Source organism: Tachypleus tridentatus, chromosome 10 (assembly GCF_004210375.1).
Source record: "Tachypleus tridentatus isolate NWPU-2018 chromosome 10, ASM421037v1, whole genome shotgun sequence".
In the NCBI taxonomy this organism is placed as follows: Eukaryota; Metazoa; Arthropoda; class Merostomata; order Xiphosura; family Limulidae; genus Tachypleus; species Tachypleus tridentatus.
Genome location: NC_134834.1, coordinates 186,408,818 through 186,434,219, shown reverse-complemented (window position 1 = coordinate 186,434,219; position 25,402 = coordinate 186,408,818). Strand labels below are relative to the sequence as shown.

Here is a 25,402-nt window from a genome sequence, read left to right as displayed (position 1 = left end):
ACTAAATAGGAAGAAAACAAAAAAAAATAACATCATAATAAAAGGAAAATATTTTAAAAAATAAAGATTTTCATCTTGAAATAAAAAAGCTTGAAGAACAAAAGGCCTTCGAGGTTAACGAGCTCGGACTATAAATCCAATGGTTTGCGATCCATTACGATCCGCAACTTGGGGACGTGGATGTACGTTGTAAGAGTAACAGTCAGTCTTCCACAATTCTATCAGACGAAAGTTGGAGGTAACCTTGTATAGCTTTTCCCTGAAATTCTTATAAACTACATTTTGATGTTATTTTTATTTGTTTAATTAAATGCTATAAATCAAGCACTGAACGAGTCTGGGCTGTTAGGACCCGGATGTATTGAATTGAGCCATTTTTGTACTTTGTTAGGGTTAAAATGTTTCTCTCGTCGTGAATTTGAAAGCCACTTGTGACGTACAAACTCTCACCCGAGGAAGAGTAACCAGTCAGTGGCACCTGTATCTTACACGGCTGTTATTATTAACTGAATAACAACAGTTTGTTATACAGCAAAGTCACGCTGGACTATCAGCTGTATCCACTGATAGGACTTGTTTGTTTGTTTTCTGAATTTCACGCAAATCTTCATGAGGGTTATCTGCATTAGCCGTCCTTAATTTAGCAGTTTAAGACTAGAGGGAAGGCAGCTAGTTATCACAACCCACCACCAATTCTTGGGCTAATCTTTTACCAACGAATAGTAGGATTGAGAATCACATTGTTACGCCTTCACGGCTGAAAGGGCGAGCATGTTAGGTGGGACGGAAATTCGATATCGCGACACTCAAATTCAGAATCAAGCGCCCTTAACCACCTGACAATGTCGGGCCCTACATAGAGATACTCAATGCTTTGTACGCTGTACAGCTGATGTCTTTAGGGAGCCGACTTCTATATTATGTATGAAGGAGTAAAATAGTTAATACACATAATATTAAATTTTACTACACACGTTCGTGAAATAATCACTTTAAAAGACATGAAGGTTTATTTAAGGCGATATTTTAAACATATATGTATTAATTGAAAAGACTGCTTTTATACTGGTCAAATTTCATGTGCACTTAGCACACTTGTGTCGTGTCTAGGCATATATTTGCCCAACGCTATGCATTATATATGAAGCTTTAACTTACACAGAAACTATAAATGCTCACTATATTCTCAAACAAATCTCCGTGACAATTTTCAGCTGCAGTCTAGCATTTCACATCTCGAACTAATGCGATCAAATAGCCCATAGATACAGTAAATCATCATAACCGTATCAGCTAGATACTAGCTATGTTTTTAGAATCTCTATTTGCAATTTTAAATTCCTAATTTTTAATTATTTTTTTGTATATATGGATGTGTGATGTTAGCATATAGTGGTTAAAATTAACGTTTAAAGTTAATTAAAGAAAATATTTAATTATTTTGATTATAATTGATATATAATATGATATAGTGGGAGTGAGCGACCTTGAAGACGAACGCAGATGACAGAGGAAAATATGCTGGGAAATAGCGCATGTGTTGAATACCTTTGTAACCAAATACGTTTTTAGAGTTTTACAAGTTATATCATGAACTTTATCAGCTAGCTACTAGCTATGTTTATTATCATCATAATGTAGAAAGTTAGCTACCAAATTAAGTATTCTTTCGCCCATAGTTGACTATAAAAAAGTACCTGCAAGTAGGGACCGTAAAAAAAGTAAAACAAGGCATTATTTATTCAACTACAAATCTCTATTTTGACTTAACTAAATGTAATTTTAGGTAACAGCATGGAACCAAAATATGGATTAGTAGTTTTATTAAATGACCTATACAGTATCTGCAGCCTTGTTTCCTTACGTTTGACGATCTCTATTTGCAGGTTTTTAAACTTGCAATTTCTTTCTATCTCGTTTACATCTTAAGTTGAAACCACACATATGTTGGTATTCAAAACGTCATTTAGTGTTTTACGTTTGTGGCCACGCGTCGAATGCATTTTAGCTCAGTCTATGACACATTACTAGTTTCATTACACTAGGTTTAATTTCTTTAAGTAATTTATTGTACTAAGATACTGTTTAAAAAAAATCCTCGTTTATTGTAGTCAAAATTAAACTGCTCAGTAATTAAGAGAAATAAATTAACATAATTAATTGTACTTGTCACAAAACAATAGTATTAAGCCTATTATATATTTAACATTAAAATCCCAATTCACTTCCCTATTTTGTGTTGTTGTTTTTCTCAAAAAGAAATTATCCTCTGTATCAAGCGAAGCGTATCGCCACCAATGGAGATAATAAACACAGCGGGGCTACCAATATACAGGGTGTTCGAAGAGGCTGGAATCATGGATAATTTTGCAATTTTTCAGGTATGTGACTGATTATGGCGCTGTCGAAGCATGAGAAGGTCAAATTAATCCTGTTTCTTTGCTACCAGTGTAATTTTAATATAGGACATTTAGAGAGAAAGAAAAATACCACTCACAGAACTGTAGGGAAGTTGCTAGTGAAATTTAAGTAGACAGACAGTATGGATCCTTGACAGAGGCATGAATACGGTTTATAGTGAGCGAAGATAGCGTCCTTAAACTAGTTAGAACTACAAGAACAACACGTGGAATACACTCTGTAATTACGAAAACAGCACGTGAAATACACTGTAATTGCAAGAACAGCACGTGTAAACTTCATATAAGTACCCATCAGTTTTTCTTTTAAATGTTTCAGTCCGCGTGCAGAATAGTTTTTGTTTTATGTTCATCAGTATAAAAGTAGTGTGCGGATGCGTGCTACAATTGTTTTTTTGTTATTTTTGGGGGTGGAGGAAGCATTTTTAAAACCATCGACCCTATTGGATCATTAGGTTACTTTGCAATGTTACCAGTTGATTATTTGGGTTTTAGGCCTATCGACTGCCAAGATCATTAAGGGCCTTACTGAGGAGGATGTGTGCGGCTAGAATACTCAAGTGTGCGGCCGCGCACCTGAGGGAGAACACTGGCGTCTGCCATTCTAAATTTTTCAGACACCATATAAATCCTAAATAAAGAGCCCATTTGTGAAAGATTTTAGATTTACAACGCTAGAATCAGAAGTTCGATTCCTCTTCGGCAGACCCCTGACGAGGCTTATCTATAAGAAGAAAATATATAAGTAATAATTTCTAATTAAAACCACAGTATACCTTACACAAATGTCTTATTATAAGTGTAATTAATTATGATCATGTTTCGGCAACTTACAAAAAAATCATCTATGCCTTAATAACAGTTGTTTTAAGAAACAGCTTGTTTGAATAGTGTGCCTACCATTTCTGTGTTTGTTCAATTCCAGTCGGCCTAACGAACTCTGCATCATATATATATGCTAAAACGGCTCGTTTGGGTTGAGAAAATATTTCACATAGAAGAGCGAACAACGTTTCGACCTTCGGTCATCGTCAGGTTCACGACCTCTCAACCCAAACGAGCCGTTTTTGTATATATATTTCTCTACAAGTGGGTTTTCTCGACATCACTGAACTCTGCATCAAATAAACCCGGCGTTGATAATGAAATTAAGCGTGACTGAAATATAGTTATAACTTCTTCCTTTTGAAAAACCCTAACAGACCGGATAAAGTAGATTGTATCAAAATATAGTAGGCTTAATACTTAATCCCTTGTTACAAGTACATATAATCATACTTCGCCATCTTAGACTTAGCCTTCACATCGTAACAATTGTTGTTGTATTAGACGACTTACTTAAATAGTGTTTCAACCATTACTGCATTTATTGTGTGTTCAGCTGAAAGGAACAGTTCTGTTTTTAGTAACTTGCGTCGTCGGAATGGCAGACACGTTGTGACTGAAATATTATTATATATTCTCTTTCTGCTAGTCAAACAGCAGACGAACAATACGTAAGGGATTAAGTAATGTATTAGGCCTAACATAATGTCTCGTAACAAGTATAGTTAAATATAATCATGCTTCACCAGATTAGAAAAGATGTTTCACACCCTAACAGCGGATCCTGCGTGTAACATGAAGACTTAGAAAACCGAGCTTTTCCGTTAAATGTACCAGTTTTATTAAGTCCTATTTTCTGCAACTAAATTACTTGAATAATTTTCTGAAAAAAAAATGAAAAAACTGTCTATCAGAGCTCAAACAAAAATTTACAAAAATAAAACAAAATTTCACAGGATGTCAGTCCCCGTGTACGCTCTATTCTTGCTATTACTAGTTTAGTAATCCACTTTGAAAATTAGACGTCGTGTTATAATTATCTAATAACTCGTACTATAGGCTGTATCTGGTTTATAAGACATTCCCACCAACCCATTCAAATATCAGCAACTAATAACATTTTATAACTTACCGAGTTTTGGATTCAAGGATTTCGCTGTTCTACTGCGTGTGCCCTCCAGGAAAAACTCCAAAGGAGCCTCGCCCCCTAAGAGTTGGCTTTGAACGTATTCTGTGAAGACTGCCCAATACAATTTGTCTTCCCCAAAGCTACGCCTGATGAAGAAGGCACCAGAGTTTCTTAAGAGTCTACTGAGGAATTGTAGGCCTAGGAAATCTATAGAGACGGCCATATTATAATAAAACATTGGAAGATGTAATAATAATGTGTGACAAGTAATAATAATTAGTAAATATTGACAATTATGTAGGTAAGGATGTATTTATTTCACAATGATAATATTATATAAACATTGCAAGTAAGTATTTAAAGCACGCATGTTTTAGTCCAACTACAGACCATGTAAATTGTATCTTTTGAGAGTGACGATTACGTCATCTATGATTTAGTGGAATCATTGACTGTGTAAAATGTCTTATAAGAGTTACATTATGTTGCTTATTGTATGAAATATTTCTTGTAACAATGACGATTACATCATCTATGGCTTAGTCCAATCATAAACTAAGTAAGAAGTGGTAAAATCCATTATCGTCAAACGATCTGCATCAGGGAGACATTCACATTAAACGGTCTTCATTTCTTCCAAGAAAGCCAACAGTCACTCTGGTATGTATAATGTACGTGTTATTTCTGTTATTCTTACTTTAGTGAATTCCCTCTGAAATTGAAGAGTTATTTTAGCTTTGATAACTTGTTCAACTCAATGACAATGAACACTTGTTCACAGTAGTGCTACACAGTTGTGCCCAAACTTTTCTTTTATGGCGCCTTCATTCTAAACAAAATATTTTGCCCCCTTCCTTGCATGTCATGCAAAAATAGAACAAGGCTTAAGACGGTACATGGTATAAATACAAAGTTTCAGTTCACTCACCACTTTAACATGAAGGATGGGATTGGGATAAGATGAGGTCCACTCTTGGTTGCCTCACCACTCATGAAGGACGGGATTGGGATAAGATGAGGTCCACTTTTGGTTGCCTCACCACTTTAACATGAAGGACAGGATTGGGATAAGATGAGGTCGACTTTTGGTTGCCTCACCACTTTAACATGAAGAACGGGATTGGGATACGATGAGGTCCACTATTGGTTGCCTCACCACTTTAACATGAAGGACGGGATTGGGATAAGATGAGGTCCACTCTTGGTTGCCTCACCACTTTAACATGAAGGACGGGATTGGGATAAGATGAGGTCCACTTTTGGTTGCCTCACCACTTTAACATGAAAGACGGGATTGGGATAAGATGAGGTCCACTCTTCATTGCATTATAAATCTGTACTTTGATATATAACATATTTAGTTATAGTGGCGCTCCTCCCCTACCGACTTTCCGTCATCACCCCTAAAAGGGGCATTCCACAGTTTATGCACAAAAGAATCATCAGAAATAGCTGTGAAGATTTTGTGTGGTTCGTGACTGTATCATCATTTGTGGTTCATGGTCATCTGTTTACTGTTATTATCAGATATCATATGGAATAAGCTGGATCTAGTTGGATTACTTTCTGGAATATTGAGGTTCCTTGGAAGTTTTTTCTCTTAATGTTTAAAAAAATCCAAAACCAGTTAAAAAGTGACTTACCCAGACCAGCAGCGATGACAGGCAGTGGGAGGTTGAATTGGTAGCAGACATACGAAGTCAAGAGAAAATCCATATAACTTCTGTGTGTAGGTAAGAGTAACATGGGATAGAATTCACACATGTGCTTCACCTAGAAAAACAAAAATAAATGTTTATATAAAATCACTTGTTCTTCATTATTGACTGCAGTTACTTTTTCTTTGCTCTATGGTCTAAGTAGGGTCGCCAAGATAAGGGCTTGACTTAGTTTATTTGGTTAATTTATAGGGCTGCGGACTTAAAGGTTCAAAGTTTGTGTTTGCGATATTCTTCTGAAAGCCTTCACACTCTTAGCAGTGGGCACGTTATAGAAGAGACAGTTAACACTGCTATTTGGTAAAGATAAGCCATGTAGGTGGCGGGTGTCGCTCACTGATTGTACTCCATCTGGGTTAGCACTTCAGTATTAGAGACAGCTACAACTGAATCTTAGCAAAACCCATGAGAGAGTAAATATTGAGAGACGCGTTTTTATTTCATCGTAGACTGGTACCAATGCTCAAAAGTTACACATATGCTCCCCCACAATTCTGGAATTATGAATCAGATTCAAAAACTAAACCCAACAAAAATACAATATTTTTACACGACTCATAAGTGCTTGTGTTTTACATACCATTGTGCCAGTGGGGGCTTTAGGTTAAACTGTGTGGGTGCAAATGAAGGATAATGAAACTTCCCGCACACAAAACACGGACAGTCTTTTGTGTAACTTTGTGCACAACAAACAAACTGAATGTAAAAACCTGAATGTATTAATTTTTCTAAGAAAAATAATCTAAACATTTCTCTTCTAGTTCCGTGGTTTTGGAGAGAGAAAAAAAGTGATAAATAAACTTATTATTCCGAAAATTGTTTATTCCGAAAAGTTTGAATTCTTGCAAGAGAGATACAGTTGAATCTACACTTTTTAAATGTGTGTTATCAGGTTATACGAGTTTCGAAGAATTCCACTCTTCATTGCTAACCCTGACCACAAGTTAACCAAATAAAAGCTGAACCTGTATCATAGTGAAGAGTATTAAACCTACTATTAGTGCGAACTTAGCTTTGTATTCACAATGAGGAAAAAAACAACAACTATACACTTAATAGGTGTAATGTAACAATGTGTTTAAGAAACTTAATACATATGTACAGTGGACAGGGAATTAAGACATCTAAATTATCATTATAACAGAAGTAAGAATTTAACATGTTTATTAGCCTTAAGTTTTAAGGATTTTTATATGTACCTATAACTCTAAGTTTAATTGTTACACATTGACAAATTACTCACATTCTACACGTCTACATTAAAAGTCAAGGTAAACTGGTAATATCAAAGTAAAGTTTATCACAAGAAACAAGTATTGGATACAAGGAAAATGTTACAACATTGTTTATTTGAAATTAAACACAAAGCTACACAATGTACCCTACCCAACACGGACATATAAACCTGATTTTTAGCGGTGTGAGTCCGCAGACGACCCGCTGTGCCATGAGGGGGGGGGGGTTACAACATAAGTAACCAGTTTTACGTAGCAATATAAGGTATATTGAGGAATATTGAAGTGGGTTTTATCTCAAGGTTTACGAATGGTCGGTCACGAGACGACAATATATCTATCTTAATTGAAAAATCCAATTATACAGTGTTTTTGTTTTTCAAGCACAAAACGTGTAGAATATTCTATCTGTGTTATGTCCTCCTCAGAGATAGCACCTCGAATGTTAACGTTATAAGCCATCTGTCTTACCGCTAAGCCGCCGGCTCGTGATGAACCTCACCACCAGGGGCGTAGTCAAGGCAAGGTAATCAGGACAGAAGGATCGAACAACCAACCACAATGTTTAAAAGGTCCACTATCCTTTAATTAATTTTTTTTAATAAACACTTAATTCGGTACGTAAGAAAAGGCTCCCCTCTAGTGCTAGAAACGCCCATGCTACTTCGGGCAACTGTATTCTGCTCCTCTTCTATAACAAATTAACTACAAATCATTGACAGGCTATTTGATTATTTATTTACTATAAATTTCCTGCTACAGTACACTAGACCATTATGTTCACTGTTTTATGTTTTTAAATGAGTTGAACTGTTTTCATGGTTATGTGATTTCTTTTGTAACTTTTCATTTCAACGTAAAGCCTGGCATGGCGTGATGGTTAGGCCCCCTCATATCGCAATCTATAGATCACGGGTTCGAATTACTTCACTGAACATACTTACCTTTTGTTTTTAGTCGTGTGGGTGTATGGAGGGGTTATAATATGATGGACAATTCTACTTTCATTGGACCAAAATTTCTAGGTGGGTGATGTTGACTAGGTTGGCTAACTGCTTTCCTTCTAGCTCATTACTTCCACATTATAAGTAGCTAGTGTAGACAGCCTTCGAGTAGCCCTGTGCAGAAAGATTGGTTTGGTTTCTTTTGAATTTCGCGCAAAGCTACATGAGGGCTATCTGCGCTAGTCGTCCCAAATTTAGCAATTTAAGACTAGAGGGAAGGAAGCTAGTCATCACTGTCAACCGCCAACTCTTGGGCTACTCTTTTACCAACGAATAGTATGATTGACCACAAAATTATAACGCTCCCACGGCTGAAAGGATGAGCATGTTTGGTGTAACGGGGATTCGAACCCGCGACCCTCGGATTACGAGTCAAGTATCTTAACCACCTGGCCACGCCAGGCTGCACAGAAACAAACAAACAACGCAGTGTGGCTAAACCTAACACAAATAAATAAAATACAAAACTCATCAGAGTATATACTAACAAAGATTTAAAATGCTTCAGTGTTAACAAACACGACTATTCAAGTATATTGTTCTAGTCAGAAAGACTCCTAACAATCTAACACAAACTGTTAAGAAGATGAGACAGATACATAACACTTGATAAACATAGCCCAAAGTAGTTTCACCTTAAATATTATTAACATAAATTGTAAAAGGCCAACTAGCGCTACGCAATCTAATTTTTGATACAGTTGTAGTTTCATTTTTAAAAGGTATTTATTTATTTTTATTTATACTGAAGCACAAAGCTATGCGATGGACTGTGTTCTGCTCACCACGGGTATCGAAACTCGGTTTCTTGTGTTGTAAATCTGCAGACATACCGCTGTGCCACTGATGGGGGATTACATAGGATTAGTTGTTTTACCTGGAAAGGCAACGTATTTTAACCTCTCACACCACTGTACAGTAAGGTGCTGTCTGACAGTCAGTCAATGGACACTAAAATGATGTCACATAAGTGACGCTTAACGTTGCAGTTCGTACTGTCATGACGTTAGTAAAACATGCGCATGCCACGAATCACGAGAGGAATTATGCATCTCGTAGGTTTCAACACAATATGACATACGAACCTCAAAAGCAAGAAATACAAATATTTGTTTATCTTAATTTTGGTTATATTTACTCTTGAAACAAAACAATTCCAGGGACAATGTGAAAGTTCATCTTGAGTATACACGAGCAAAATGTGGAACTGTAAAATGGGCGCAGGGATATATGAAATATTACATAAGTTTTAATGATAATAGCATCCAGTAAATAAACATGTCCGAAAAGAGTATGATAATTAACATATTGGCGGATGCTTGCCAAATACTTGATATAAAACAACAAAGTGCGGGTATACTATCAAGTCTGAAGAAACAAGTTGTGATCCTCCTAACGGTTGCTCACTTACAAACTTTGATCCGTTTTTCAGGTAGCTCTGTGAGTTTAAATTATCTATTTTTTTTGAAATCCTACATTTTTTAACCCTATATCGATCTATGCTTCAGTTTTATAGTAAGCGAAGCATCATTTGTGTCCGTCATAGACTTTATAAGTTTGGTTTGTTTTGAATTTCACGCAAAGCCACACGAGGGCTATCTGCGCTAGCCGTCTCTAATTTAGCAGTGTAAGACTAGAAGGAAGGAAGCTAGTCATCACCACACACCGCCAACTCTTGGGCTACTATTTCACCAACGAATAGTGGGATTGGCCGTCACATTATAACGCCCCCCCCCCGGCTAAAAGGACGAGCATGTTTGGTGTGATGGGGATTCGAACCAGTGACCCTCAGATTACGAGTCGAGTGCCTTAACCAACTGGCCATACCAGGCCGACGTCATAAGATGACAATGTTTGTTATAAAGTCACAGTGGGCTATCTACGTATTGTGTCCCCCGCTGGGAATCGAACCTCGGATGTCAATGTATGGATTTACCGATGTTCTACCGTGGCATTATACGAGTGAAACAAGCGCATTCATGTTTTTCTAGTTTAACAAAAAAAACTTGTTATAAAAGCAGTAACCGGATTTAAATCACTTATTTCAGTGCAAAGTTATACAACAGGTTATCTTTCTAGAATCTAGCTCCAAATTTTAGCGTTGTAAGCCTGTCAGGTTACCGCTGGTGGACCTGATTATATCAAAGGAATAGTTATAAGTTTTGGTATGCATCTGTTTGAATCCAAAATTAAAGAAACGATTAATTCTTTGAGAGTCACATTAAAAAAAAAAAGAGAGCTATCCTAGAACTAGGCTTGTTTTAGAAACATACATTTGTGGTGTCGTATAATCACTTACAAATTTGCTTACTATGTGTCACGCCAACATGAATAGGTTTTAAGAGAAAATTACCTGAAATACATCACAAGTATGCTATCAGACTGTAAGAAATAAAAAAATAAAATAATTGTTATTGCATTTATTTATGTAATTTGCAAAATAATATGAAAAATTTGTGGTTTTTAAATTAATTATAAAATTGCTGTTTTTTTTGTCAACCTCTATCTCAGAATAAATCATACTTTTCAAGGCTGAAAAACAAGATAAATATTGTGTGTTCCACATGTGTGCCTGTAGCAGTATTCTAAAGGAGCGTATTAAATAAAATGGCTAATAAGGACATCTGTTCATGTTGTTTCTTATGTTCCCAGCCAGACTGGAAACGTATGGAGAAACTCTCTCAAATAAGTTTGTTTGTTAAACCCCCTTTGGCTAGTTTACTCGACTCACAATCTGAAGATCGTGAATTCGAATCGCACCCCCTGCTAAATATGCTTACCTTTCCAGTCGTGGGGGCGTTATGTGATGCTCAATCCCACTATTCGTTGGTATAAGAGTAGTTAAAGAATTGGCGGTGGATGGTGATGACTAGCTGCCTTCTCTGTATTCTTTTACTGCTAAATTAGGGGCGGCTAGTGCAGCTATCCCCCGTGCAGCTTTGCGCGAGACTCAAACCAAACCACCCCCTCTGGCGACTCATAAATAAGTCTGAAAGCTCCTCAAACTATAAAAGCTGTGGTGGATAGAATACAAGTCGTTTACTGTGTAGCTTTGTGCTTGGTAAATGTATACCAATACAAACAGGTACAAAAGAAAAAACACACGAAAAAACAACATATACTAGTTGGTTAAAATATAAGATATCTATTAGCAGGACAAATTCTTTCAATTTTTTAAGCAGTCCATAAAATGTTCAAGGTAAACTTTTGCTGTTGTTAGTTTTAATAACCGTAAACATAAGATGTACTCATCACGTTTAGTTTCTTTGGGGAAGGAGGGGGGGGGTAAGTAAATAGAAAGTCTTAAACTGATAGCTCCCGGCTGTTAGATATAAACAATAATTACTTAAACGAAAAAAACGCACGTTTGACTGTACGAATCTTGTCCTTTAGGTAAGGGGAGGGAAAACTCAGCTTGGATATTGGAACGTAAAGTCGACAAACAAGAAAGAAACTATAACATGTTTAATTTTTTTCTTTTATTTATTTTATTTTTGTTGTTGTTCCTAAATTGTTAGCAGTGACACCAAACAGACAAAAATCATTTGTTGTCAATTTAAGATTGTCGCATTGTATTTATTTGTTCGGTTATGGTTCAGGTTTACAGAGAAAGAAACATATGAATACATACGAGGCAAAGGCCAATAACTGTATATATATACAATTGCTCCCAGTCTCACAGACGCATGGTTTGGTTTTTGCAATTGAAATGTCGAAATGTGCTGTTGTTAAACACAAAGCTCCAGAGGGCGCTGACGCGATTGGCTTCTGTGTTTCTGTGTATTTTGAATTTCTCACAAAGCTACTCGAGAGCTATCTGCGTTCGCCTTCTCCAGTTTAACACTGTAAAACTAGAGGGTAGGCAGCTAGTCACCACCGCTAACTCTTTGGCTACTATTTTACTAACGAATAGTGGGGCTGACCGTTAGTTTATAATGTACATCAAACCTTTTCAGCCGTGGGTACGTGTAAGGGGGATTCAAACCTCAGATTACGAGTCGAGTGCTCTAATCACCTGGTGGCAATGCCGGATCGGTTGGCCGTGTGTATAAAACAGTTTTAAGACACGTGAAGGGGAAAGTGAATGTGAGATAAACCCGAGCAAATCTTAAAACAACTCCAATATATCAACAGTTTTCAGACCTTTACCAAAGATGAATGTCAAACGTTTTAACTATAACACTGGTATTCAGACACCTGATAACAATACGTCGTCCTTACCAGACACATGCATTTACCAAACGTCCACAAGCGAGTCTCAGATGCATGTCAAATTATTATCGGACATGTTCAAACAATTCTCAAAAGATATATATATCAAACTGCTTTTAAATCTACACACATCAAACTTTCAAAATTAGTCTGAGAGAATGGTGAGAAATGATGGGTGTAATACAAAAATATCAAAGTTTTGTACATGTACAAAGATTCATCGACTAAATCAGTTCTATTAGTGTCGGTATTTAACTGTCATCCGAAGTCTTGTCAGTGTCAGTTTTTAACTAACATCCGAAGTCTTGTCAGTGTCAGTTTTTAACTGTCATCTAAAGTCTCGTAAGTCTCAGTATTTAACTGTCATTTAAAATCGCGTGAGTCTCAGTATTTGACTGTCATCTAAAGTCTCGCGAGTCTCAGTATTTAACTGCCATTTAAAATCGCGTGAGTCTCAGTATTTGACTGTCATCTAAAGTCTTGTGAGTATCAGTTTTTAACTGTCATCTAAAGTCTTGTTAGTGTCAGTATTTAATTGTCATCTAAGGCTTTATTAGTGTCTGTGTTCAACTGTCACCTAAGACCTTGCTAGTGTCTGTGTTCAACTGTCACCTGAGACCTTGATAGTGTCTGTGTTCAACTGTCACCTGAGACCTTGATAGTGTCTGTGTTCAACTGTCACCTGAGACCTTGATAGTGTCTGTGTTCAACTGTCATCTGAGACCTTGCTAGTGTCTGTGTTCAACTGTCACCTGAGACCTTGCTAGTGTCTGTGTTCAACTGTCACCTGAGACCTTGATAGTGTCTGTGTTCAACTGTCACCTGAGACCTTGATAGTGTCTGTGTTCAACTGTCACCTGAGACCTTGATAGTGTCTGTGTTCAACTGTCACCTGAGACCTAGATAGTGTCTGTGTTCAACTGTCACCTGAGACCTAGATAGTGTCTGTGTTCAACTGTCACCTGAGACCTTGATAGTGTCTGTGTTCAACTGTCACCTGAGACCTTGCTAGTGTCTGTGTTCAACTGTCACCTGAGACCTTGATAGTGTCTGTGTTCAACTGTCACCTGAGAACTTGATAGTGTCTGTGTTCAACTGTCACCTGAGACCTTGCTAGTGTCTGTGTTCAACTGTCACCTGAGACCTTGATAGTGTCTGTGTTCAACTGTCACCTGAGACCTTGATAGTGTCTGTGTTCAACTGTCACCTGAGACCTTGCTAGTGTCTGTGTTCAAGTGTCACCTGAGACCTTGCTAGTGTCTGTGTTCAACTGTCACATGAGACCTTGATAGTGTCTGTGTTCAACTGTTACCTGAGACCTTGATAGTGTCTGTGTTCAACTGTCACCTGAGACCTTGCTAGTGTCTGTGTTCAAGTGTCACCTGAGACCTTGCTAGTGTCTGTGTTCAACTGTCACCTGAGACCTAGATAGTGTCTGCGTTCAACTGTCACCTGAGACCTTGCTAGTGTCTGTGTTCAACTGTCACCTGAGACCTTGATAGTGTCTGTGTTCAACTGTCACCTGAGACCTTGATAGTGTCTGTGTTCAACTGTCACCTGAGACCTTGCTAGTGACTGTGTTCAACTGTCACCTGAGACCTTGCTAGTGTCTGTGTTCAACTGTCACCTGAGACCTAGATAGTGTCTGTGTTCAACTGTCACCTAAGACCTTGCTAGTGTCAGTGTTCAAGTGTCACCTGAGACCTTGCTAGTGTCAGTGTTCAAGTGTCACCTGAGACCTTGATAGTGTCTGTGTTCAAGTGTCACCTGAGACCTTGATAGTGTCTGTGTTCAACTGTCACCTGAGACCTTGATAGTGTCTGTGTTCAACTGTCACCTGAGACCTTGATAGTGTCTGTGTTCAACTGTCACCTGAGACCTTGATAGTGTCTGTGTTCAACTGTCACCTGAGACCTTGATAGTGTCTGTGTTCAACTGTCACCTGAGACCTTGCTAGTGTCTGTGTTCAAGTGTCACCTGAGACCTTGCTAGTGTCTGTGTTCAACTGTCACCTGAGACCTTGATAGTGTCTGTGTTCAACTGTTACCTGAGACCTTGATAGTGTCTGTGTTCAACTGTCACCTGAGACCTTGCTAGTGTCTGTGTTCAAGTGTCACCTGAGACCTTGCTAGTGTCTGTGTTCAACTGTCACATGAGACCTTGATAGTGTCTGTGTTCAACTGTCACCTGAGACCTTGCTAGTGTCTGTGTTCAACTGTCACCTGAGACCTTGATAGTGTCTGTGTTCAACTGTCACCTGAGACCTTGCTAGTGTCTGTGTTCAACTGTCACCTGAGACCTTGCTAGTGTCTGTGTTCAACTGTCACCTGAGACCTAGATAGTGTCTGCGTTCAACTGTCACCTGAGACCTTGCTAGTGTCTGTGTTCAACTGTCACCTGAGACATTGATAGTGTCTGTGTTCAACTGTCACCTGAGACCTTGATAGTGTCTGTGTTCAACTGTCACCTGAGACCTTGCTAGTGTCTGTGTTCAACTGTCACCTGAGACCTTGCTAGTATCTGTGTTCAACTGTCACCTGAGACCTTGATAGTGTCTGTGTTCAACTGTCACCTCAGACCTTGCTAGTGTCTGTGTTCAAGTGTCACCTGAGACCTTGCTAGTGTCTGTGTTCAACTGTCACCTGAGACCTAGATAGTGTCTGTGTTCAACTGTCACCTGAGACCTTGATAGTGTCTGTGTTCAACTGTCACCTGAGACCTTGATAGTGTCTGTGTTCAACTGTTACCTGAGACCTTGATAGTGTCTGTGTTCAACTGTCACCTGAGACCTTGCTAGTGTCTGTGTTCAAGTGTCACCTGAGACCTTGCTAGTGTCTGTGTTCAACTGTCACCTGAGACCTTGATAGTGTCTGTGTTCAACTGTCACCTGAGACCTTGATAGTGTCTGTGTTCAACTGTCATAATTATTGACATTAATTACTTTTCCACTTAAGTATAATAATTCATCCCCCTCTCTTTTCATAGATGCAGAGGCATAGTCAAGAGGGACCCAGGGGAACCCGACCCCCTGAAAAATCTAAGCACATTGATCACGTATTATTTTTAATAATATTTAATGTATTTTAATAATACATAATAACGCGTTTTGTAATATTTAATTAAAAAATAAAACATCTATTAACACTATTACATTTAATTTGTTTTAATAACCATTAAACACTATTACATTTAATTTGTGTTAATAACGATTTAACACTATTACATTTAATTTGTGTTAATAACGATTTAACACTATTACATTTGATTTGTTTTAATAACCATTAAACACTATTACATTTAATTTGTGTTAATAACGATTTAACACTATTACATTTGATTTGTTTTAATAACCATTAAACACTATTACATTTGATTTGTTTCAATAACGATTTAACACTATTACATTTGATTTGTGTTAATAACGATTTAACACTATTACATTTAATTTGTGTTAATAACGATTTAACACTATTACATTTGATTTTTGTTAATAACGATTTAACACTATTACATTTAATTTGTGTTAATAACGATTTAACACTATTACATTTAATTTGTGTTAATAACGATTTAACACTATTACATTTGATTTGTTTTAATAACCATTAAACACTATTACATTTGATTTGTGTTAATAACGATTTAACACTATTACATTTGATTTGTGTTAATAACGATTTAACACTATTACATTTGATTTGTGTTAATAACGATTTAACACTATTACATTTGATTTGTGTTAATAACGATTTAACACTATTACATTTGATTTGTGTTAATAACGATTTAACACTATTACATTTGATTTGTGTTAATAACGATTTAACACTATTACATTTGATTTGTGTTAATAACGATTTAACACTATTACATTTGATTTGTGTTAATAACGATTTAACACTATTACATTTAATTTGTGTTAATAACGATTTAACACTATTACATTTGATTTGTGTTAATAACGATTTAACACTATTACATTTGATTTGTGTTAATAACGATTTAACACTATTACATTTGATTTGTGTTAATAACGATTTAACACTATTACATTTGATTTGTGTTAATAACGATTTAACACTATTACATTTGATTTGTGTTAATAACGATTTAACACTATTACATTTGATTTTTGTTAATTACGATTTAACACTATTACATTTGATTTGTGTTAATAACGATTTAACACTATTACATTTAATTTGTGTTAATAACGATTTAACACTATTACATTTGATTTGTGTTAATAACGATTTAACACTATTACATTTAATTTGTGTTAATAACGATTTAACACTATTACATTTGATTTGTGTTAATAACGATTTAACACAATTACATTTGATTTGTGTTAATAACGATTTAACACTATTACATTTGATTTGTTTTAATAACGATTTAACACTATTACATTTGATTTGTGTTAATAACGATTTAACACTATTACATTTGATTTGTTTTAATAACGATTTAACACTATTACATTTGATTTGTGTTAATAACGATTTAACACTATTACATTTGATTTTTGTTAATAACGATTTAACACTATTACATTTGATTTGTGTTAATAACGATTTAACACTATTACATTTGATTTGTGTTAATAACGATTTAACACTATTACATTTAATTTGTGTTAATAACGATTTAACACTATTACATTTGATTTGTTTTAATAACGATTTAACACTATTACATTTAATTTGTGTTAATAACCATTAAACACTATTACATTTGATTTGTTTTAATAACCATTAAACACTATTACATTTGATTTGTTTTAATAACAATTTAACACTATTACATTTGATTTGTTTTAAGGATAATTTTATTAAAAGTTTAGATCAGTTTCAGTTTTATAATTCATTGCCTTCCTTAAAGTTTCAGCCCTCCTCCGTGGGTTTTGTCACTACCAGTTTTGGTTTATTTAGTCATTGTTACATTACCCAGAGGTAACTGCTTACTGCTCTTAGCAGTTCTTACCTTCTCTATTCCATCAAGGTTCACGTAAAGTCCCGTATACAGTTGTTTAAAACTTTGGACAACAGGAACCCAAACAACCGTACAGAGCCAAGTTGAAAGTTGTGCGCCATTTCACTTAGTATCGCTTTAACATCCGCTTCTACTTTGTGTCTGGTCCGGTCTGACCCGTTGGTCACCTGCGAGAAAAGAAAGAAAACAAGGAACAAAGAAGACAAAATAAAGAAATATATATATATATATATATATATTAGTAAAATTAAATAATTATATCCAAATGAAGCTAAACGAATAAATATGTTAGTGAAATTAAATAACTTTATCCAAATAAGATACTAGATACTACCATTTTCATTTTTTCATTTATTTATATTTCACCTTTTTATGTTTATCTTTTTTTTTTCTTATTTTAACTTGGGAAAGCGATCACCTTCCCATAAATGTATGGAGGCAGTGAAGGGTGGTAGAGATGTGGGGCGTTGTGGGTTTGAGCACCCACATCTCGCTCTCCTAATTTCTAATTTTCTTATGTGAGACCGGCGAATTGGAGGTTAATACTGATATACAGTGTATCCCCACCGCAATATGTGTCCTAATTTTTCAGTCACCTCCAAAACCTAGGATACATTTTATAATCCCACGTTGTACCTTGCGCCCTAGGATCCTTTTATTAAAAACATGCAGCGTATCTTGTTTCATGTTAATGTGTTTTGGTTTATGGCTTGAAAATTTTAAGGTTATAGTATATGTATAAAACAAATAAACTATACCGCTAAAAAAAAACTACGACACATGATGTAGTACAAACATAATTTAACTCTTTCGTGAATCAAATCCAAATATTTTAATTCATCTAGATGAAGAACGTTTATTGAATCACGTGAGATGTTAGAGTTCCTTCTTTGTAAGATAAAAAATTAACCTTTTCTAAGTTTTAATTTATTTAAGACAAATTATGTTAACTCGCATTCGATGGCGTTGAAAACATTAAGATTAGTGACGAAAGAACCGGAACACAATAAATAATCAAAGATAACATCAGGGCAAATAAGGACAAATGAAACTGCATGCACAGGAGGTAAGTTGAAGACCATGAAAGGTTGAATAACAGGAAAAATAACATAAAATGTGAAACGATTAATAGAAAACCAAGGACAGTAGAAGGTCACGGTAATAATAGGGATAAGCAAAAATCTAGATCTGGCAAGATGTGTAGTGAAAGAACAAAAACGAAAGTATTTATGTGAAGTAAACTGTAATAAAAATACAACATGAATTTGAAACATGTCTGTAATAAAAATACAACATGAATTTGAAACATGTCTGTAATAAAAATACAACACGAATTTGAAACATGTCTGTAATAAAAATACAACATGAATTTAAAACATGTCTGTAATAAAAATACAACATGAATTTGAAACATGTCTGTAATAAAAATATAACATGAATTTGAAATATGTCTGTAATAAAAATACAACATGAATTTGAAACATATCTGTGATAAAAATGCAACATGAATTTGAAACATGTCTGTAATAAAAATACAACATGGATTTGAAACATGTCTGTAATAAAAATACAACATGGATTTGAAACATGTCTGTAATAAAAATACAACATGAATTTGAAACATGTCTGTAATAAAAATACAACATGAATTTGAAACATGTCTGTAATAAAAATACAACATGAATTTGAAACATGTCTGTAATAAAAATACAACATGGATTTGAAACATGTCTGTAATAAAAATACAACATGGATTTGAAACATGTCTGTAATAAAAATACAACATGAATTTGAAACATGTCTGTAATAAAAATACATGAATTTGAAACATGTCTGTAATAAAAATACAACATGAATTTGAAACATGTCTGTAATAAAAATACATGAATTTGAAACATGTCTGTAATAAAAATACAACATGAATTTGAAACATGTCTGTAATAAAAACACAACGTGAATTTGAAACATGTCTGTAATAAAAATACAACATGAATTTGAAACATGTCTGTAATAAAATTAAAGGTTTGTATGAAAGTCGAATTTTTTTGTCGATTTTATATAATTATTAAGTGTGACTTGAGTAAATCTTCTGAGTGTCTGATGGAATTTTTTTAAGTTTTACCTAGTATCTTGTAAGTGTCTCTTTTGAACTATAACTTTAGCCTGAGTTACTATGTTTGACTTTTCCTTGTTTGGCATAAAGTTTAACTCTCACCTGAGGTCTTTCGAGTGGGTTAAATATTGTTTATCTTTCACCTGACATCTTGCAAATAACTTTTGTAAAGTTTAACTCTCACCCGAAATCTTGTGAATGTAAGTTTAATAACTCTTACCTGAAATCTTGTGAATATAAGTTTAATAATTCTTACCTGAAATCTTGTGAATGTAAGTTTAATAAATCTTACCCGAAATCTTGTGAATGTAAGTTTAATAACTCTAACCTGAAATCCTGTGAATGTAAGTTTAATAACTCTAACCTGAAATCTTGTGAATGTAAGTTTAATAACTCTTACCTGAAATCTTGTGAATGTCAGTTTAATAACTCTAACCTGAAATCCTGTGAATGTAAGTTTAATAACTCTAACCTGAAATCTTGTGAATGTAAGTTTAAGAAATCTTGTGAATGTAAGTTTAATAACTCTTACCTGAAATCTTGTGAATATAAGTTTAATAATTCTTACCTGAAATCTTGTGAATGTGTGGCTTCAAGTTTAACTCTTACCTGAAATCTTGTGAATGTAAGTTTAATAACTCTTACCTGAAATCTTGTGAATGTAAGTTTAATAAATCTAACCTGAAATCCTGTGAATGTAAGTTTAATAACTCTAACCTGAAATCTTGTGAATGTAAGTTTAATAACTCTTACCTGAAATCTTGTGAATGTCAGTTTAATAACTCTTACCTGAAATCTTGTGAATATAAGTTTAATAATTCTTACCTGAAATCTTGTGAATGTGTGGCTTCAAGTTTAACTCTTACCTGAAATCCTGTGAATGTAAGTTTAATAACTCTTACCTGAAATCTTGTGAATGTAAGTTTAATAAATCTAACCTGAAATCCTGTGAATGTAAGTTTAATAACTCTAACCTGAAATCTTGTGAATGTAAGTTTAATAACTCTTACCTGAAATCTTGTGAATGTCAGTTTAATAACTCTAACCTGAAATCCTGTGAATGTAAGTTTAATAACTCTAACCTGAAATCTTGTGAATGTAAGTTTAATAACTCTTACCTGAAATCTTGTGAATGTAAGTTTAATAACTCTTACCTGAAATCTTGTGAATGTAAGTTTAATAACTCTAACCTGAAATCCTGTGAATGTAAGTTTAATAACTCTTACCCGAAATTTTGTGAATGTAAGTTTAATAACTCTAACCTGAAATCTTGTGAATGTAAGTTTAATAACTCTAACCTGAAATCTTGTGAATGTAAGTTTAATACCTCTTACCTGAAATCTTGTGAATGTGTGGCTTCAAGTTTAATTCTCACCTGAGATCATGTAAGTGTGTGACGTACCTCTTTAATAGCTGCTTGGACTCGTGCGCTCTCCAGTACTTCTTGAATAATATCTGCTGGAAGCCTTCTTCGGTTATACTGATATTTAGGTGTCTGAAAAGAACGAGTCGTCCACAAAAAGTCGCCATCTTTACGTCTTTCTTCCAAAATCTCCATGAATGTCTTTCCGCCTATGATTCTTGTAGAAGTTGAAGCCATGGTGTCTTATACAAACAAGTGGGAGAAGTGTAGAATTTAAAAACCTCTAAGTGGGTTGTTAAAAGCTGTAGTTGAGGGGGAATCAAACTTGTTTATTTTGCATACTACAGTATTAATAATAAAAGAACTTTAATTCATTTCTCACAATATTTTACTAAGAACAGAGATAATGAATTATGTTTAGCAAGTTGTTTAGCGTTATTAATAAATATATCAAAAATCTCTATAGCTGAAGACAGCTGTGTGGTTTTAAAAAGTTTAATGTTAACAGTATAAAACTAACGAGTTAAAGTTTTAGTGATCAGGATCTTAGTTAACAACATGAATCTATAAACATGACAACATGAATCTATAAACATAACAACATGAATCTACAAACATTACAACTTGAATCTATAAATATAACAACATGAATCTATAAACATAACAACATGAATCTACAAACATGACACTATGAATCTATAAACATGACAACATGAATTTACAAACATTACAACTTGAATCTATAAACATAACATGAATCTACAAACATGACAACATGTATCTACAAACATAACAACATGAATCTACAAACATGACATGTATCTACAAACATAACATCATGAACCTACAAACATAACAACATGATAACATGTTTGTTTTTTTAATATAGCGCAAAGCTGCACGAGGGCTATCTGTGCTAGCCGTTCCTAATTTAGCAGTGTCAGACTAGAGGGTAGGCAGCTAGTCATCACCACCCACCCCCAACTCTTGGGCTACTCTTTTACCAACGAATAGTAAGATTGACCGTCACATTATAACGCCCCGACGGCTGAAAGGGCGAGCATGTTTAGTGCGACGGGGATTCGAAACCGCGACCCTCAGATTACGAATCGAACCCCTTAACCACCTGGCCATGCCGGGAAATAACATATACAAAAGTTTATTATTTCAATATATAATAATTATTGTTATTTCTTAACCGAAAAGAATCATCATGTTCATTACATTGGGGTTTTATTATTATAAAATCCGTCGAATTCTCAAAATCAAAGAAAACTGTTGGAGAAATTCTAGAAGTCAATATATGTATTTTTAACCAAGGTAATTGTATCTTCGAAAGGCTTATAACAACATCAGGTTAATGACTAACAGTAAGAGAATTATTTTAAGGTTTTGTTGTGGTAAGATTCAATGAGTCGAGAAACTACACCCAGTGGAGGCGAGAAAACGGTTGGAAGAAAACTTTACAACTTAGTACTAAGTTACTGGCAACACTGAGTGTATAAATGGATAGTTCAAATGGGACAACACTGAGTGTATAAATGGATAGTTCAAATGGGACAACACTGAGTGTATAAATGGATAGTTTAAATGGAACAACACTGAGTGTATAAATGGATAGTTTAAATGGAACAACACTGAGTGTATAAATGGATAGTTCCAATGGGACAACACTGAGTGTATAAATGCATAGTTCCAATGGGACAACACTGAGTGTATAAATGGATAGTTCCAATGGGACAACACTGAGTGTATAAATGGACAGTTCAAATGGGACAACACTGAGTGTATAAATGGATAGTTCCAATGGGACAACACTGAGTGTATAAATGGACAGTTCAAATGGCATCATAAGCAACTGGCCACTACTCATAGATACATTCGTCGACATCAGTAGGTACCAAAGATGCTATTACATCCTTCTGTCCTAAGACACTGTTTTCTGACGACTCCAGCCAGTGGACGCGCTAGTTTTGATTATAATTCTCTCAGGAAACTCTGTTAAAAGTGGTGACAAAATCAATTCTCTCAGGAAACTCTGTTGAAAGTGGTGACAAAATCAATCCTCTCAGGAAACTCTGTTGAAAGTGGTGACAAAATCAATCCTCTCATTAAACTCTGTTGTAAGTGGTGACAAAATCAATCCTGTCAGGAAACTCTGTTGAAAGTGGTGACAAAATCAATCTTCTCAGAAAACTCTGTTGAAAGTGGTGACAAAATCAATCCTCTCAGGAAACTCTGTTGAAAGTGGTGACAAAATCAATCCTCTCAGGAAACTCCGTTGAAAGTGGTAACAAAATCAATCCTCTCAGGAAACTGTTGAAAGTGGTGACAAAAATGTAGCAATACTTCTTTTATGTGTATCATTCAGATGACGACCTCAGTTCACCAGCACGTTCTTCTATCAGTGACCTGATGACTAAACAAATAAGTGTATTCATGCAAGACTGAGCTAGTTAAGTTTGACCTGTTACTCTCCTGTAACCAGGCCAGTCATCAGAGGTGAATACGATCAATCACGTGTGACCGTATTTTTGGGACCACACCAATCATCAGAGATGAACACTATCGAGCAAGTGTGGTCCATATTTTGTAATCATGCCAATCATCAGAGATAAAAACTATCGAGCACGTGTGGTTTATCTTTTTTTTTTTTTTTTGGCGAGGCTTGTCATCAGGAATGAACACTATCGAGCACGTATGGTTTGTATTTTGTGACCAAGTCAGTCATCATAAGTGAACAATATTATTGGTTACTTCTTGATAATTCCACTGATGTGATTGATATATTAAACAGCTGTGTTATTCAGAGTATTCAATTACTGATGTAATTCTTTATATCCTGTATAGATACACTCTTGCTGTGGTGGGCAAAAACTAGTATTAAATACTGTATGATTCGAACAATCTATATGGATACTTCTCAATATATATATAAATATGTATGCAAAATTCCAAATCTAAAGCGATTTTTCAAAGTTCCGATTAGAATCTCAGAGATCGCCCGACAACTCCCGAACTAGTCGAGCACTTGTCGGGAATTGCCGAATACCAGCCGACAGCATCAGATCAGTTGTAGTAAGGCAATTTTGTTACTCAAAATGCCTAATGTACTCCGAAATTAAAAATAAAAAGCAACAAAAATATATATACATCTCTTTTTCTCTCTTACTTCCTGATCCCCCCTATCTGTATATATGCATTTAAATAGCATTTTATATATAAACATGAAACCAACAGAAATTAAATTCCTCTATCCGGTCACATCACAATAAACTCCAACAGTTTTTAAATATATGAAAGTTCTTATATAAAACAATACAAATAAATAAATAATAATATTAATGAAACAAAAGAAGAGCTGATCTGTTAATATCATTGTCGTATACTGTCTAATTTACTGATCTGTTAATATCATTGTCGTATACTGTCTAATTTACTGATCTGTTAATATCATTGTCCTATACTGTTTATTTTACTGATCTGTTAATATCATTGTTCTATACTGTCTAATTTACTGATCTGTTAATATCATTGTCGTATACTGTTTAACTTATGGTATGCCAGGCAAATTGGTGGGCTTAGTATCTATAGTAAAACATTTTTAGACCCGGCATGGCTAAGCGTGTTAAGGCGTGCGACTCGTAATCTGAGGATCGCGGGTTCTAATCCCCGTCGCATAAAACATGGTCGCCCTTTCAGCCGTGGGGACGTTATAATGTGACGGTCAATCTCACTATTCGTTCGTAAAAGAGTAGCCCAAGAGTTGGCGGTGGGTGGTGATAACTAGTTGCCTTCCCTCTAGTCTTACACTGCTAAATTAGGGACGGCTAGCACAGATAGCCCTCGAGTAGCTTTGTGCGAAATTAAAAAAACAAACAAACTATTTAATTTACTGTACGTTTGTCATTAGTTCGTGTTATCCTGTATCTAATTATAAACCTTTAGAATATGACTTATGATTTTAAGTTGATTTATTATTTCTTGGAATGAGGAAGAGTACTGTGGCTCCCCCTTTAACTGTTCATATCAAAATGAGTTGACAAAACTTTACTTCGCTTCCAAAAATATTTATGTTTCTTAGTTTTCAGAATAAAGTTACAAGACATATTTACACGAGATAACAAAACCTAGTCCCCAGTTTCCTGGATACACAATCGTTTTTTTTCGGAGAGTCTGTCAAGTAACTTATACAAGGTAGAAAAATGAGACAAGCGCTAAGACAGAATAATATTGATAACTGACTGAAAGTTAAATACCTATACCTTCACATATAAAACTTACTAACTATGATTCGACAAACAAGATATAAAAATTATTTTTTATCTTACAAAGTGGTAAACTAATTCGATATTTCTAAAATGTTACTTGTTTTGTGTTATATTATG

The 25,402-nt window shown here is 35.0% G+C and overlaps 1 protein-coding gene across 5 annotated transcripts in view; it reads right to left on the bottom strand.

The window, feature by feature from the left end:
- LOC143231135 (dihydroxyacetone phosphate acyltransferase-like) overlaps window positions 1–25,402 on the bottom strand; it is a 70,744-nt gene that overhangs the window by 28,942 nt on the left and 16,400 nt on the right. For 3 of the 5 annotated variants that reach the window (XM_076465767.1, XM_076465766.1, XM_076465771.1), the window contains exons 2-5: window positions 21,054–21,316; window positions 17,530–17,705; window positions 6,018–6,147; window positions 4,378–4,581 (exon numbers count right to left, since the gene is read on the bottom strand). In XM_076465767.1, the coding sequence (XP_076321882.1) occupies window positions 4,378–4,581; window positions 6,018–6,138 (325 nt within the window). In that variant the 5' untranslated portion in view covers window positions 6,139–6,147; window positions 17,530–17,705; window positions 21,054–21,316. The remainder of the gene's footprint in view (window positions 1–4,377; window positions 4,582–6,017; window positions 6,148–17,529; window positions 17,706–21,053; window positions 21,317–25,402) is intronic. The other 2 variants (XM_076465768.1, XM_076465770.1) reach the window with 1 other exon arrangement.